Below are 15,993 nucleotides of genomic sequence, written 5' to 3' on the forward strand. Positions count from 1 at the left end.
GCTCCTGCTAAGAACCAAGTAGCACAAAACACTTCCAGGGCCAGACAAACCCTTCTGCCTCCATTTGTACCAAGGAAAAGATCTTGTGAGGAAGAGTGGAAATGCAGTGGTTTGATTGCTCTTAAAGGAAATTCCAGTGGGCAATACTCAAAGAGCCCCATTTCTAAATTATCTCAAGACAGGAGAGAGAATCTCTGTGTGGGCCTATTTTGATGCCTGCTGCAGAGAGCCAGTGAGCCCTGTGAGACCAGATATTCTAGATAAGAAATACCAGCCTCCTCAAGTTTGCAGTGTTGCAAATGGTGAGATGAATAAGAAAATCCTCTTTTGTAGCATATTTCTTTTTAAAGTTCAACCTTGTTAATGACTGCAAAGTTATTTACATTCCGCTGCTGAAGTGTGAGCTGCAGAGGGTAAACACCTAATGGTTGTTCATCAGGTTAAGTACTTTCTGCAACAGGAAAAAAAAAAGGAAGAAATAAGACAAAGTAGTTGGAGGGGAGGCTGTATAACTTGGGACTACAACTCAACATTCCTTATCAGATACTTCCAAGGGATAATCTTTTTTTTTCAGAATGAATATTGTATCAAAAACACAGCTGCTACTCACACACCTGTCAGTACCAGCAGTGAAGCACTGATGCAAAACCAAATGGCAGCATTCCTACCACTAAGGAGATCACATAGCTGAGCTGGACTGAGTCCTTCAAGAAAACCTGGTGCTGCCCAAATTGCTCAAACCCTCAGCTGGCGAATAAAACAAACTCCAGATGAACAGGATCCTCCACAGATGAACATATGGCCTCAAATCAGAGAGAACTTTGTCTAATCTGTTCTTAAAATATTTTAAATTATGATGCCATATGAATCTTAACTAAAGGTCTTCATACCACATCTCTCTGATGATAGCACACATGAACTCAGCTTAAGCAGTAGCAGTTGCAAATTCAGCAGTGATGTGAATGCTGGCAAAAGGAAAGACTGAATAACCTCTCAAAGCCTGCCACAGTTTCATCAAAATTCACAGTTTTAACACATTCATGTTGGATTCGCTTAAATTATTTAAATAAAAGAAGTCCCATATATCTTAGGACAAAGGCAGATGCTTGCAAATCCTGGATGCCTACCCATGGAAGAAGCAATTACAAAATCTTTAAGCTTGTAATTAAATTCATGTCTGCTCAGAGTGCTTAAAGGTGTGTTTAGCTGTAGGTTTGTATTTATGGCCGGTGTCAGTGGGATTTAAGTGCATTAAGTTCAGCAGTGAATAAAGTGGAGGTGCTGAACGGTGCTCCTGCAGCAAACACCCCACCAGAACGGGGTTCCTCTGGGTCAGACCCTGAGCAAGAGCCCAACACTGACAAATAAATTGCTGAGGGATTATTCCAGCAAGCATCCCAGGATATGGTTGTGTTAAAGATTCAGTAGATCGAGGCTGGGTTTCCAAAGGCAGAGTGCTGCAGTACAAGCAATACACCTCAGAGAGAGTCAGTTCATCCCCAACACACACCTGGGTTCCAAGAGCTAAACATCACATATTGGACACATCCTCAGAAGCACTGGAAAAACACTCAGGCTAAAAACCATTTAGAGACAAATCTTTTAGTGTTTCCTAAGTCCTCTTGCAGGCAGCACTTCAGCAGTTACAGATCCTGGAAATGAATACTGGGAGCTCTCAGGGGCTTTAGCTGAAGTGGGGAAGGTATTGACTTTTAAATAAAAAGCTGGGTTTATTCTCCCTAGTGGATTTCTAACATTTACATTAAGTAAGCGATAAGTAAAGCAAACATGAAAACTTTAAAAGTCATTCACAAGTATTTTTAAACACACACCTACTTTACCCAATTACTGTTAATAAAAAGTTCTAAAATTATTTTTCCTTTGCTTCCTCTCTGACCTGACACACATCTACGCTGAAACTAATTTTCAAGCTTTTTTCTTTCTTCTTTTTACCTTTTCTTGAATGAGTAAGTTTACTCCAATATCCATGAATGAACAAGTTAGCACAGTATAAACACTTCTCACATTCTTGGGAACCTCTAAAGGCTACCTCTGCTCCTGAGCAGTATCACTGCTGAGGGGTGAGGATGTTTACTCAGCCAGCTGGGGTTTGTACAGAACAAGAACAAAAACTGCAGTCACAACTTTTAAATGTCAGTCTGCACAAGATCTCAGTTTGGGAGGGTGTTATGATTAACCCATCTATTCATCTCACTTCTCCTGCAGCGAAGACTTATGAGGTAACTGTGTTCTCAGTCACCTCGTCTGGATAATGATGGACCTGATGTATACAGGGAGGTGCAAGGGTGTGGAATCTCAGTTCTTTTCTGTAGAGGGTTTCCTAACTCACTTCTCTAAGCCACAGAAGTGAAGTTGAAATTCACAGAAATGGGGTAAATACCAGTGACCACTTCTGTACCTAAATGAAAGAATCCACAGCAATGGTTTTTCTGCAGAGTTTATGATTTCAGGGTGTCATTCAAAGGGAAGTATGAAATAAATAACATGATATACTCTTGCCCAGTGATATAAAGCTGACTCCAAACACACTCCAGACCTTCAGACGTGGGAAGACTGAACACTTGGCTGATATCAAACAGAAGGTGTCACTTCTCTCCAGTTTTTGTTGTCTGTAGAAAGCCCATCAGTCATGTCCTGTACTTTGGCTTTGGCTTCCCAAGCCTCTTCTCTTGCTGGCAAGAAGACTGATGGGGAACTTGAAGTTAAGGGAACTGACAAACTCACTCATCCTTGAGTGTTTTTAAAACAGTGCAACCTGTTTAGCTTTCAACATATTTCCTGTCTTTGTCCAGGAGATCATTAAGTCAGAGGCACAAGGCACCAAAAATGACTGAAAGAATGATCCTGGCATTTACTGCCTGCTATACATCACACTAACACAAGCAGAGTCCTTGTCCTTGACCAAGGTTTTTTCTTCAAATTTGCACATGATAAGATTAGTCAGAGATGATTTTGCTGTCAAAAGAGAGTGTTCTGCAGTTCTGCTCTGTGACAGCTGTGATATGTGGCTAACCTTCATCAAGTTAGAACGTTTTGGTGTTACATGAATAATATACCAAATAATACTGTTTCCTCAAATAAACATTCAAGTCCACTTCGTCAAACTGGTGAACCACCAGTTCTCTGAATATTATTTATTCTTCCAAGTTTGGAGAGAAGTTATACTTCAATGACTCTTGTCCTAGTTTTTGTAACAGCTGCAGAGGTTAAAATTTCCATGATAATTTCCAAAACTGAACAAACAGATCTGGCAACTGCACGAGCCCATAGAGTAGGGGCTCTGAGATATGCCCCACCAGCAGTCAGCAGGAATGACTCCTTTAAGGGTGCAAATACAGACAAATCTCCCCGCCTGCCACGCTGAAGTCCTGCCTCTGAGACTGCTGATAACAGCTCTGTTAGCACCACGTGCATGAAAGCCTGCTGGGATTGAGCTTGAGAAAAAACAGCTTCATTTAGCACAGGCCATTGTCCACACACCAGGTGGGAACTTTGCTGCATACAACAACGATGGATTGTTGTATGGAATGGGTGGTGTGGGAAAATGAAAGGTCACATCTGCACACTCAGCGCTTTTGAAATCCCTAAACTTACACTCAGGTCTGTGTGTAGAACAGACCTGGACACGGTGCAACCACATCATCCTCACCATCGAACACCCCGAGGGATGTGGATGTTCCAGATTCACTGGAAATGAAAAAAAGCTTCCACAAGGAGCAGCTCTGCTTCCCCTGTTTAGTCCTGATGAAGATCTTTTCCCAACCTGGTACGATTTCCCTCCAGAAATCCAAAAGTAAAAGCCTGCTTATGCTGTGCATGCTCAAGGAAGGCTCTTCATTTTGCCTTTAAAGAGCACAATGCAAATATTCAGCCCTGTATCGTTATTCCTCCAGGCAGTATAGCAAGAAAATAGACAAACCCACAGGAGAATAACTTAGCTATGCCTACAAGCAAAGAAAGATCCGTGGCCATCCATCAGGATACCTGAATGGCTTTCAAAATGGGTAAAAAGGTGCAGGACACGAGCTTTGATTTTCACAGATCTCGCGTTTCATTTTTCATGCGTCCCTGATATTTTTATAAGCTCTTTTTATACACTAACTGAAGCGCCCTCAGAAATTTTCCAGGTTTATGCATGCTCCCTGGAGAGTGATGCTGCGCTTCTGACTGCAGCCACACAGTTGACAAGAGTCAAGACACAGTGGAAAAATATGCGGCACGGCAGGAATGATTATTCATTTACTCCAGTACTGTATCTCAAGAGGTACTTGTCTATGTAAATGTCCTGGGGAAAAAAAAAATAAAAAGGACTAAAACTGTTGAAGCTTCATCCTGAAGAGAAAACAGCAAAGAGCAATGCTTTTGAATTGGGAAAGCAAACAAATCTATTCCTCTCCTTTCCTGCCATCGATTAGAGCACAGTGATGAGGAGAGACTACAGTTAAGATTTCTGAGAGGAAATTTGTGCACTCCTTTGATCTAATTCCATGAAAGTGCTAAGCAATATAGTCACAGGCAAAAGAATTTTTTTTCTGAGTGTCTTGTATTGTGTGCATTTTTTACAGACACATAAACTAAACCTGCAGAGCTATTTGCCAGTACCAGCAGCAGAAAAATCCATTAAAAACCCACTACTGTGATGTTTCACTTGGTTTTGAAGATGTGAATGACCTGTGACAGAGAACAGGAATAAGCTGAATGTATATTGCTATTCTTGTGGCACAGCAGAATGTTAAATACAAAGAGAAATCTGCCCTTCTAGACCTCATTCACTGCTACACTATGGCTGGTCTACATTATTGGCAGTGTAAAAAAAAAACTTAAAGGACATAAAAATTCTATTTGCATGCTGCCTATGCTCTGATTCTCTAATACAACAATACACACTGTATAGACAACTGTGTTTTACATGACTGGCAAGATCCTAAGAGATGACTTTTCCCCATCTTTTCTTAGAAATGCAAACAAATTAACAAATGCAGAGCTAATTTGGTGCCAGAAGAGCAGCATAGTGAAGACTGCTCCTCAACAGCTGAACTGTGTCTTTTTGTACTAAATTCTCAGCATCTTTCTCCTTCCAAAATTAGTCACGAATAAAAGAATTTGAGAAGTAATAATACAAACGCTATATACTACAGAGCATTTATGAAAAACCTGCTGGTCTCTTAGACCAGAATTACTGCGATCCTTCGAAAATGATCTCTTTAACAGTGGACTGAGAAAACTGACATGTCTGTGCTGGATGTAATTAGTCATGTTTCTCAGTGTACTAGTGCTGTCGTCATTTTTTCTAATATTTTGTGACTATCAAGCAAACAGGGATCACAACTATTAAGTCCTTCCTATCTTCTGGAGGAATGATCAGGGCTCGTTTGCAAGTTGGACCTGAGGACACAACCATTCTGCACTTGAAATGAGAAGTGAGAAGGAGCTTCTGAACATTGCACAGCATGTTTCTATCATTTACTGCCATAAAATATACCACAAAGTTACCTTAGGGCACGTTTTAATCTTTCCCGTATAACTGAGTTTTTTCCATCTGCCTAAACAGTAATTTACCCTTTAGGATTTACGGGCGTATCAAAAACAAACATGAAAAGCAAGAAATTTATTCTCCATTGTTTTGACCCTCCTGCAAAGGAAAAAGGTCTTCTCCGTAATAAGCGACACATTTGTCAGTTTGTAGAATATTAAACAGGTTTAATGGTTGGGAATAATCAAAACTTCTACCTCCCAGGGGTTTTCGGTGAAAAAAAAAATAGAATAAGAGATTTTTCTATCATTGTAAAGACAAACCTGTATCTGTGTCACGAGGCAGAAATGCACTGGCAGTGGGATGTACCTGGGGATACAGGCTGAGCTGGAGCCCTTGGGATGAGGCTGCTCTCTTTCTGAAGGAAGAACACAACTGAAGTGGTTCCCTTTGCTAATCCTTGCTCACATTGCTCCCTGTGAAGACTGAGGCACTCAGGCCAGGTTAAAAGATAAACTCGTGTGCCCCATGAGTGTGTTTACAGGACTCCAGAGAACAGGGGGGTGTGTCTGTGGCAGGGCTGGTTGCTAATTGTTTGCTAAAACTTAAAGGGCAAGATCAGGTTTTTCTCTAGTAGCTAAGCGCCAAAAGGGGCCGCTAATTCAGCAAATGCCTCAGCAAGATAAATGTCTAATCTCCAACAGGATTTAGGTACTTAACCAGATTATACTCTGTTAAAAAATTTACTGGCTATTCATCTGCACAGTTAGCACTTATTTAGCTTTAAAAGCCTTCCTCCAAGGGCACAGTTTGGAGCAAGAGCACACAGAATAATTCATAGAACCACAGACTCCTTAAGGTTGGAGAAGACCTCTGGGATCACTGAGACCAACAATTAACCCAGGGCCATCATGTTCACCACTAAACCATGTCCCCAAGTGCCACATCCACACGCTTTTTGAACACTTCCAGGGATGGTGACTCCACCACTGCCCTAGCCAGCCTGTTCCAACACCTGACCACAGACATCTAGCTTTTCCCATTGGGATTTTTTTCAGTCCTGTATGTTCACTGCTGGGGTCATCAACCTGCCCTAGAAATTTGAATGCTGTTACTTTTCTGTACCTGGAACAAACCAGCACCTTCTCTTCAGTATGGGAGTGCAATGGGGGCTGGGGGGAAAGGCATGGGGGGTTCACTTGAAATGCCTCGGAGAGAAGAACACTGAATAATGTGTCTGGTGGAGATTCTTGAACTCCCAGATCACTTACACTGGTGCAAAGTGATTTACACACAGTCCTCCATCAAAAGGCAGTGATCTCTTTACCCATTTCCTCTTAACGACGTCTTTGAAAATAGTCTTGAACTTGAACTTGTCTGCCCAAGTAGGCTGAAATGGAATAATTTTATATTTTGGGGGGAAATTTGAGGTTTACTTCACTCAAAAAGCAAAAAGCTGCAGGAAATTTGTCTACCAATTATTCTAAAAACAATGTGAAATTATGCTGAATAGAAAGAACGAACACCTGCAACAACAATTGACACCCCAGAAAATAACCAAAGTCAGTTTTGGATTCTTGTCTTAGACAATTAGAGATTTGACTTTTATTTTTGTCAACATTAAGATATAAAAAGCTTCTCCATCCAATCCAATCCAATCCCATTTAATGTTAAGACAAAAAGCTTCAGCAGAACAAGATGATCTGCTTTTAAAAGTCTGCTGTTTCTCTCTGCAGAACTCTCTTTCACGAAACTAAACTCGCTTCTATTTTCCTTCCTGTCCCCACAAAAATTCTCTCAGTCTGATGCTCTTCAATCATGATTAAAAAACATTTCTCAGCATCTCCCTGGCAAATGTTCCTACTCATTTTTTCAGAATCTGGCAGGATGTTTGTATCATGCTTGAGGTTTTGTATTGCACTACTTATCATGATAAGATGGCCTAATTAACATGATAAGAAAACCACAACCATCCTGCAGGATGCATCAGGTTTTTGTGAACAACTAGGTAGGATGATGGGGTTCAGTATTTGGTTTCCCAACCTCATTCATTCTGCCCCAGCCCACCAGTATTCTACCTGGAAACAGCACAGACTTTAGCTGGCAAGACAGAGCATATTTGCTATAATTTATAGGCTGGAACTGTCATGAGTGTGTCACAAAACATGGAATTTGTCCATATGCTTGGAATTAAGTCAAATATGTCTAAAAAAAAAACCCAATAAAAACTGTCAAACAAGATTAAAAATTTGTTACTCTAAAATAAAAAATCTTCAGGACTGTTCAGTGCCACATTTCAAATACAGTGAAGTCCTTCAGACTTGCCCTTGCTGAATGTGAATACGAGATAAGGGTGGCCACAGGCTTACACTTGGATGCCAGCAGTGACCTGACATCAGGATCAGCAGTGATCTACACCCAGCAGTGCCAGGGGTAGCCTGGCTGCTGAGGGGTGCACGTGAGAGCAGCATCTGTGGCTGTCAGGTCAATGGAAAAGCAGAAGTGGTCTTTCTGGCCCTTCTTAGACTCAGTGAACACTGACCCTATTACCTGTATTACCCTCTTCCAGATTAATGTTTCACTACCTTTTCGTGTCCCTAAAGCACTTATGGTGTTCCCTAACACTGTCACAGCCCGAGTAAAAAGCACAACCTGACATGACACCAGGGAGCCTTGCTGACACTTCGCTGGATTAGCCCAGTAAGGGCAGTAAGTGGCCAAGTACTGAACCCCAGAAGCTTGAGGTTCTGGCTCCAGCTCATTGCAGCAAAGGGACTGGCACTCAGGAAGCACAACAGACCAAAGGGATGAAAGAAAATCTACATCTTTCACTTCTTGACTATTGTCCTTTGGATGACACGAGCAGCCATTCGGGGAGGTGGAATGTTATCGTATCATGTTGGGTCAGTGCAGAAAACGAAGCGTTGAATTTGGGGAAGGCAGTGAAAAGAGGAATGTAGCAGGTTCTTCTGCTACCCACATCACCCTCCAAGACACAGAGGAATGTGAGGGACATTGCAATTCAGTTCCTCAACCAAGCAGCTCAATTCCTCCTTCAGATAACCTGGAATATCACTGGCCAACAGTCATATATCATCTACTAAATTCTGTCTGGGTTTGGAAAGAGAAAGAAAATCCATAGCCAACTAATGAAACTGTGGTCAGCATTCTTCTGGAGTTCATGGCCTTTATTGAATCAACTTATAAATCTCTGGATTTGCAGGGCTTCTGAAAGGCTCTGTGTCCTTTAGCTGAAGTATGGCTTTCCTCTCTGGAACTACAGGAAGGAGTTTGAATTTCTGGGAATTGCTTCTCAGTTCCTAAAACACAGATGGATCAAGGACCAAGAATCAACCTGAGGTGTCACAAGTGTGAAGAAGTATTTGCATGATGTGATCCTCTTCTGAGCATCACACAAGCATTTTCACCCAATAAAACTGCTGGTAACATGGAGACCTGAGACAGTAGCAGTGCTCCAGATCTCTCCTGCTCTCTTTAGCTGCTCTCCTTTCTCTGACCCTTATGAATTAATGTTGAATGGGTGCTCAGAGGTGTTTGGTGGCTGCAGAAAGTGAATTGTGTATTATACTATTTCCTGCAGTCAATGAGGAATCCAAGGAGTCAACCTTTATGAGGTAGGCAACCCCTTCTAGCTTTGGGTTCCTGCACAAAAGCAGCAACTGGGAAAAGCTTTTAGAGACAGATCTGGAAATGTCTGAAGGTTGTGCTTTGCAGGGGGATGGGTTACAATGAAATGGGATTCAGGTAGCTTTGAAACAGAAATTATTGGTACTGTAGAAGCCGTAGCCCACTGCAGCAAATCCGAGTCCTGTTGCCCTCAACTGTCATCAAATCCACCTTGTCACCAAGGTGCACTGAGCCTGCTGGTTTGTGATCAACCCAGGTGCACAGGGTTCTCTGCTCCATGCAGTATCACACCTGAGAGCCAGAAACACTGAATAAACCCACAGTGAGTAATGAATTGTTTTACCCAACACCTTCACGTTTAGACGGCTCTTACCTCTTTCTGGTGGTACTTTATTGCTACCTTTAGCTTTGCCAAATCATGACATTTTTGGGGGTCCAGCTCTTCACTTTGATCATCTCTGTGATTGAGAATGATCTCCAGTTCTCGGGAGCTCCGTGCTTGATCCAAAAGGTCCTTGGCAAAACGCTTGCATTGCTGTGAAAGTTCTTCATATTCAGCCTTGAATTCATTTTCCACTTTGCTCAACTCCTTCAGCTCCCAGCCCAGTCGGAAGGCTGTCAAAATGGGATCCTCACTTGATAAGGCAATCAATGAAGGGCTGGCTAAGGCTTTGTAGATGTTCAGCCTTGACCTGGAATGCCTCAGGCTGTCCACCTCCGAACTGGAGACACATTCCACGCAGTTGCATCTGATCTGGTGTGGGCGTGGAATCGTTACCCGTCTTTGGACAAGCAGTTTGATGATTTCATAGTTGTTGGTGTGAGCTGCCAGCATGATGGGTGTGATGTCTGGAGTGAACTCTGAAAACTGGGTGTCCATCATCAAGGTTGGAACCTGTATGAAGGGATAAACCATAAAGGGATGAAGTCATATCTCACGTGGAACAGCAGAAATCAGATGTCCCTCTGTCATACTTTTGAAGTGATGTCATTACAAAGCAGAGTTTTTATAACACCCTCTGTTCTTTAAATCCTGCTATAGCCATGGACACACACACACACACTCCTATTCTGGCAAAACCATCTTCCCTCAAATCATGCCAGTCTGTCCTAATCAGGAACCTGTGACCATTCAGCTTCCAGTCTGAAAAGTCAGTCCCATCCCCATCCAAATGCTTTACATGAAAACCTCATCTGAAATGGGTATTGGTTCATACACCAAAAGAAGAAAAAAACAAAAGGATGAAAGAAAGGAAGACAAAAGGCACAGGTAATTGCACAAAAAGAAAATCTAGAAAAGAGTAAGCACTGAATAGCCTTCCATAGCTATCACTATTTGCACGATATATTCTGCATTGGCAGGCCAAGAACCTTCTTATAGCAGGTCCTGCAAAAACCAAACACTGGTCTGCAGGTGGGCAAAGCTCTTCTTCTCTTTTCCCTACTGTTTTCATTTGAAAATACTTTTCAGCGTAAGGATACATCGCATAACTGCCCTCAGAATAGATTCATTGGGTTTTTTTTTAAATGGACTTGAAAAAAGTTAAATGTAAAATTAATGAGCCATAGTCCACTAGAAATAAGCCACTCCAGGCTGTGCATTCCAGCTACTATTGCACTTCCCAAAAGATGAGCTTAATGCACACCCTGTTGTGTCTTATTACTGTATGCAGAGAGCTAAATTAGATGGAAATGCTCTTACATCCAAGCACACAGTGTTTCCATTTGCAGCACAGGCAGCTCTCTTTGTTGTGTGTTAATCACCACTCAAACACACCGTCCTCTCTGTGCCCACCACTCCTGCCCTGGCACTTGGCATCCTGCTGCTGGAGGGAGGAATGCTGCTTTTGGTGAACAGTAGGTCTGGTTCACCTTGCAAATGTCAAAGGTGCTTGAGACAACTGTTGTCAAAGAGTCGTAACGACAGGAAATATTAGTCTGTATAAATCCTGAAGTATAGATGTGATGAAGTGTCATGAGGTAAGTGATTAAAAATCCTTCCATAGGATACCCCCAAGGCTGATTATGAGACAGTGAATCTCCAGCCACGGAATGTCAGTTCCCTGGGACTGAAGGGCCTCTATAGCACAAAAGAGCTAAAGTTCATCAATAAACCTCTACAGATGCAACAGTGGGACAGAGCCTGTTCACAACACACAACACGATCCCAAATGTGATCAACACATCAAGATGTAGGGCTAGTGACTGAAGCAGGGCTCACTGGGGGGCTAGAGGGATTTTGGGGAATAAATTTGCTCCCAGTGTGGCACGTGAGGAGTTAAATATCCCTGGCAGCCCACAGACACACAGGTGTGGAGAGGCTTTGCTACCCAGGCTGGTCCCTACAGAGGCAGGAGGGAGAGGATAAATAGGGCTCATGGGGAAGTAGAGAAAACAGTAGTGAGGATTTGCTGTGGGTCATAGAGGGCTTGGTGTTTCTTAGCAAGGTTGGATAAATGTATTTTAAGATATCTAGTAACAAATGGCTGAAAGCAGCTCTTTTTGTAAGGTCTTTGACTCTCTTCCTTTTCCTTTGTTTAACTCCTTTAGGTAGCTTGTTAAATGTCAAGAGAAAGGTGCAGGGTTTTTTTCTCTTTCCTAGAAGCTGTTTTTTTTAAGTCCTGATTCTTGAATATAACTGCATTTATCTTTCTTCCCCTCCTTTTTCAGCTAGTGACTGGTTGCTGTATTCAGAGCCTCTGCCTCAAAGGAAGAACACTCTTCCCCTCTATCACTCCTATTACTGTCAAATTTAATCTTGTTTTTCTATATCGAAGTTATTGTACCCAGGGCTGTGAAAAGGATTTTCAGCTTTCCACAGATGAGTTATTCATGTTGCTTGGAATATGAAACGGGCACTTGAGGAGAAGGTAGTAATGTTACAGGTGGGGATAGTGCTGCTCCTGTCTGTTCCAGAGGTTTTCTAAATCTGGATCTAGGGCACTCAAAGTTATTGATGCAATGTTTGGGATCACACCAAGTGACCTCTCCTCCTTTATTCTGGCACATACCAGCCCTCACCCTCAAAATGGTGCAGTGCTTCATGAGGCTCTAGCAGCCTCTGTGGTAAAGGCATGTGCTCCTGGGCAGCTTACAGCACTTTTAATTGAGGGATGAGGAGGGAAATGGTGGTGCAGAGACACGGAGGCTCCCTGGGATCCGGGAGCAGATCAGTGTAAGGTCTCAGATCACCAGAGCTGAAGCTTATTTCTGAGCAGCAAAGCAAACCAGCGACACACAAAACAGGAACAGTGTGACTGATGGCTGCTGTGGCCTCTTTACTGTGTCTGGCTGACCCAAAGGCTGTGCATTGGCCAAAAAATTGTGGTAAGTATTTCTGCTGTCTTCTTGCAGCATTTTGGTAACCTGCATCATAAACTGTCTTGTTTTAAAGCTCTGGCTGTGCAAAGCTAGCCTGTGCTCAAAGGCTCTATTCTACCACTGGAGTGACAGCAGAGATTACAGCAACACACTGTCATCACTGATGTTCCTCCAGTGCTTCTCTGCCCGGTTGAGATCATGTTTAGATCAGCTTCTTCTATGTCTTGGGTTAACTTAAAGTGATGGAAGCAAGAAGAGGAATAATTTATTCTACCCCAAGGGCTCTGCTAAGCTCTTCCAAGGTTATTTTCATTAAGTGACCTGAATAACGAAATTCTTTTCCATTAACCTCATCACTTGACATAAGATGTTAAGCTGAGTCCTTCAGAATCTTATTGCCACTACTGGCATAGGAGAAGAGTCTTGTCTGTATTTCATCTTGGTAATGTTCACCTGAGAAATTAACACTACCATTAACAACAAGTGACTGAATACTTCCTAGATTTAATCCTCATAAAAGTAGGCTGTTTACAACTCTACCACTGTTTCTCTGAACGATGCTGCAGCGAGTGAAAAATCCCCTTTATTTAAAAAAGGAGGGTGAAGAAACAAGCTTAATTCATTAAAAGAGAAGAAAATGAAGGATTAGCTCACAGAAAAGCACTGTTCAGTATAGCTAAGCTCTCCTCTGAACGGAAAAACAAGTTTTCCAGCAAACAGTGCAATGCTGGAAGGGAGGTCTGGATAGGAAGAGCAGGAACCTCTGCTGATGTTAGTCATGAGTACAGGGTAAGAGGAACAAAACTACAGAGAGAAAAAGGAAAAAAGCTGGCTCTGAAGGTACAATGGCCTTGCTGTAGGACTTTCAGGAGTTCTACTTTGAACTTAATCTAGTCTGGTATCTTCCCTGGAGCAGGTCCTCTGGTTTAGTGTGTGTAAAAGCAACACAGCTCAAGTGTTCCAAGACTGCTCAGCAATGTGAACAAAGGTGCAATAAATGTGAAAGCTAAGGAGATTCACCTCAAAAACGTTGTCCTTAACCAAACTGATAGACTAATGTGAATACACCTTTTGCCTTTTATAGACCATGGAAGCTAAAATACTGGTTCAAACATCAGAAGACTTCAAAGCACTCTACAGTGTTTCCACAGCATCTGTCACCTATTGATGCATATATAAAGGGACAACTAGATGAAAAAAGCTGTTCTGCAGCAAGGGACTCGGCAGTCAAGAGCAGAATCTTGAACTCTGAGGAGAGTCTGGCTCTTTTTAATGACTATTTGGGGTCATTTTTCTGTGTCTGCATCTTACACTTTTCTCCCCCCCCCAGGGACTGTGCCCCTGACTGTGGTCTGGTGACCCTGACAGGCACTGGTCTTCCTTCATGCTCAGCAATTACAGGTGCTCCTCAGCTGCAGTCTCCCCACATAACCCTTCAGCAATGACTGATGTCATTGCTGGCTCTGCCAGTGAACAAAGTGAAACAAAATGTGAACATCACAGCTGAGTTCCCAGTTACTGAAGGCTTCAGGACCTCAACTGTAGATCTGAAGCAACAAAGAATATCTAAAAAAAAAAAAGCAAAGCCTAACCACAAAATCCTTGACTTAGTTTCGTTAATCACTAATTGTAAACTTCTTGGGTCGGATTAAACAGATAAACATGTCACTTTTTGGGTCAGATAAACATGCATCCTGTTCTGGCATTGAGAATGCCACCACTTTTGTCTGGAAATAACTGATCTAATAATACTGTTGCCTATTACAGGTGGAATTGCCTCATTTTCAAGCCATCTTCATTTCATAAACTATCAGCTCACCTGGACCAGTGTAATAAATACCCATGATAAAATGTAGATATATTAATTTTCTTTATTTTCAGCTTGGATACCTTTTGATTCAACTGTGTGTTACAGAAGATTTTTTAATTGCCAAAACAAACTCATGCAAGCTTAGCTGGAAAACTACAAACATAACACTTATAGAAATGGAAGCTTGGGCAACTTATTGATCAAGGATTTCCTATTTCTAGTTTCTTTTCTGTGTGCAGCTGTATGGGGGAAGTGCATGTGCCATCCACAAGTGTAGTGACAGGCACAACCAGTTTTTGTCATTCTAAAAAGATTTTGTACATCAATTTAGGCTTGATGGTCAGAAGGGGCTTTAGCAGTGACAGTGGTTTTGTTCAGAATCATAGTCCTGTGGTACCACTGGCTGCAGCTCTGTAGAGCAAGACAGACAGAAGGAGTGTTGCCAGCAAAAGGGTCTTGAAAAATATGTCTTTTGACTGGCATGGTCAGTTGAATCCTGCTCCTTGCCTGAACCCAGGAACAAATTCTTTCATTGACAGAATCCTAAAGTCATTACACTTTCCTTATCCGAATGGTTTGGGTTGGGAGGGACCTTAAAGCCCATCCAGTTCCAACCTCCTGCCATGGGCAGGGACACCTTCCACTAGCCCAGGTTGCTCCAACCTGGCCTTGGACACTCCCAGGGATGGGGCAGCCACAGCTTCTCTGGGCAACCTGTGCCAGGGCCTCACCTCCCTTGTAGCAAAGAATTTCTTCCTAATATCTAATCTGAACCTTCTCTCCTTCAGTTTAAGGCCTTTCCCCACTGCCCTTATGAAAAGTCCCTCTCTAGCTTTCTTGTAAGCTCCCTTTAGGTACTGGAAGGAACCTTATAATGGGTCTCTGGGAAAATGTTACGTGCTCCTATAAATTTAAGCATTCATTTTAGGTGATACAGTGGTGCATGTCTCAGTAACTGAGTACCTTAATCAAAAATGCCTTGAGAGATGCCTTGTATCAGAGAGATGACAGTACCTATATTAGTGTAGGGAGGCTGGCTTTTTCTCTAGCACAATTCATGGAATGGTGTAATTTGGTAAATGAAATATAATGAACAACACAGATATTTAAAAAAGTACTGTACTTAAGGGCTTTTGTGCTGGTTAGGAACAAGCTTTGCAACTTTGGCATAAGGCACACGTTGTAGATGTACTTATGAGCAAGCTCTGCTATTACTAAGTATTCCACTGACTTCAATACAGCTGTCACAAAACATCCATCTGAAGAAAAGGCTCTTTCTGGTCTAAAATCTCCTCAGTGACTTCCATGCCTGTAAAGCCAAATAAAGTTTCTGCCCCTCAGATTAATACTGCAAAACAGAGAAAATTAGTACTTTTTAGTGCCTTGTAGCAAGCCAAATGCTGATACAAGGTTACTGGGTGGTACACATTAACACTAAAATAGGCACCTTTGAATAAAAAACAGCATGATATAGAATCACGGAATTTTTAATAGTCATTAACTAATATAATGCATTGCTACTGAAAGAACATGAAAAATTAAATTTGTGATATCTGCATAAATGAACAGCTTTCTCCATAACCAGTAAACAAAAGCACAATACAGATATATCTGCTCTAGATTCTTCCAGTTTTAATTTGGCTTCTTATCCATGTGTTTAAAAATGGAGGTAGACTCAAGGGATTAGTCTTCAGAGCTAAACTGAAATCTAGTGCACTTG

The 15,993-nt window shown here is 42.0% G+C and overlaps 1 protein-coding gene across 5 annotated transcripts in view; it reads right to left on the minus strand.

Annotated features, from left to right (window-relative positions):
- Window positions 1-15,993, minus strand: part of TRPC5 (transient receptor potential cation channel subfamily C member 5) — a 102,643-nt gene that overhangs the window by 45,568 nt on the left and 41,082 nt on the right. For all 5 annotated transcript variants that reach the window (XR_005565749.1, XM_027715963.2, XM_039387140.1 and 2 more), the window contains exon 3: window positions 9,516-10,037. Coding sequence is in view for 4 of the 5 variants with exons in the window: in XM_027715963.2 (XP_027571764.1) it covers window positions 9,516-10,037 (522 nt within the window). In the remaining variant the exon portion in view is untranslated. The remainder of the gene's footprint in view (window positions 1-9,515; window positions 10,038-15,993) is intronic.

Source organism: Pipra filicauda, unplaced genomic scaffold, assembly GCF_003945595.2.
Source record: "Pipra filicauda isolate LSUMZ 115617 unplaced genomic scaffold, ASM394559v2 scaffold532_size348037_pilon, whole genome shotgun sequence".
NCBI classification, from domain to species: domain Eukaryota; kingdom Metazoa; phylum Chordata; class Aves; order Passeriformes; family Pipridae; genus Pipra; species Pipra filicauda.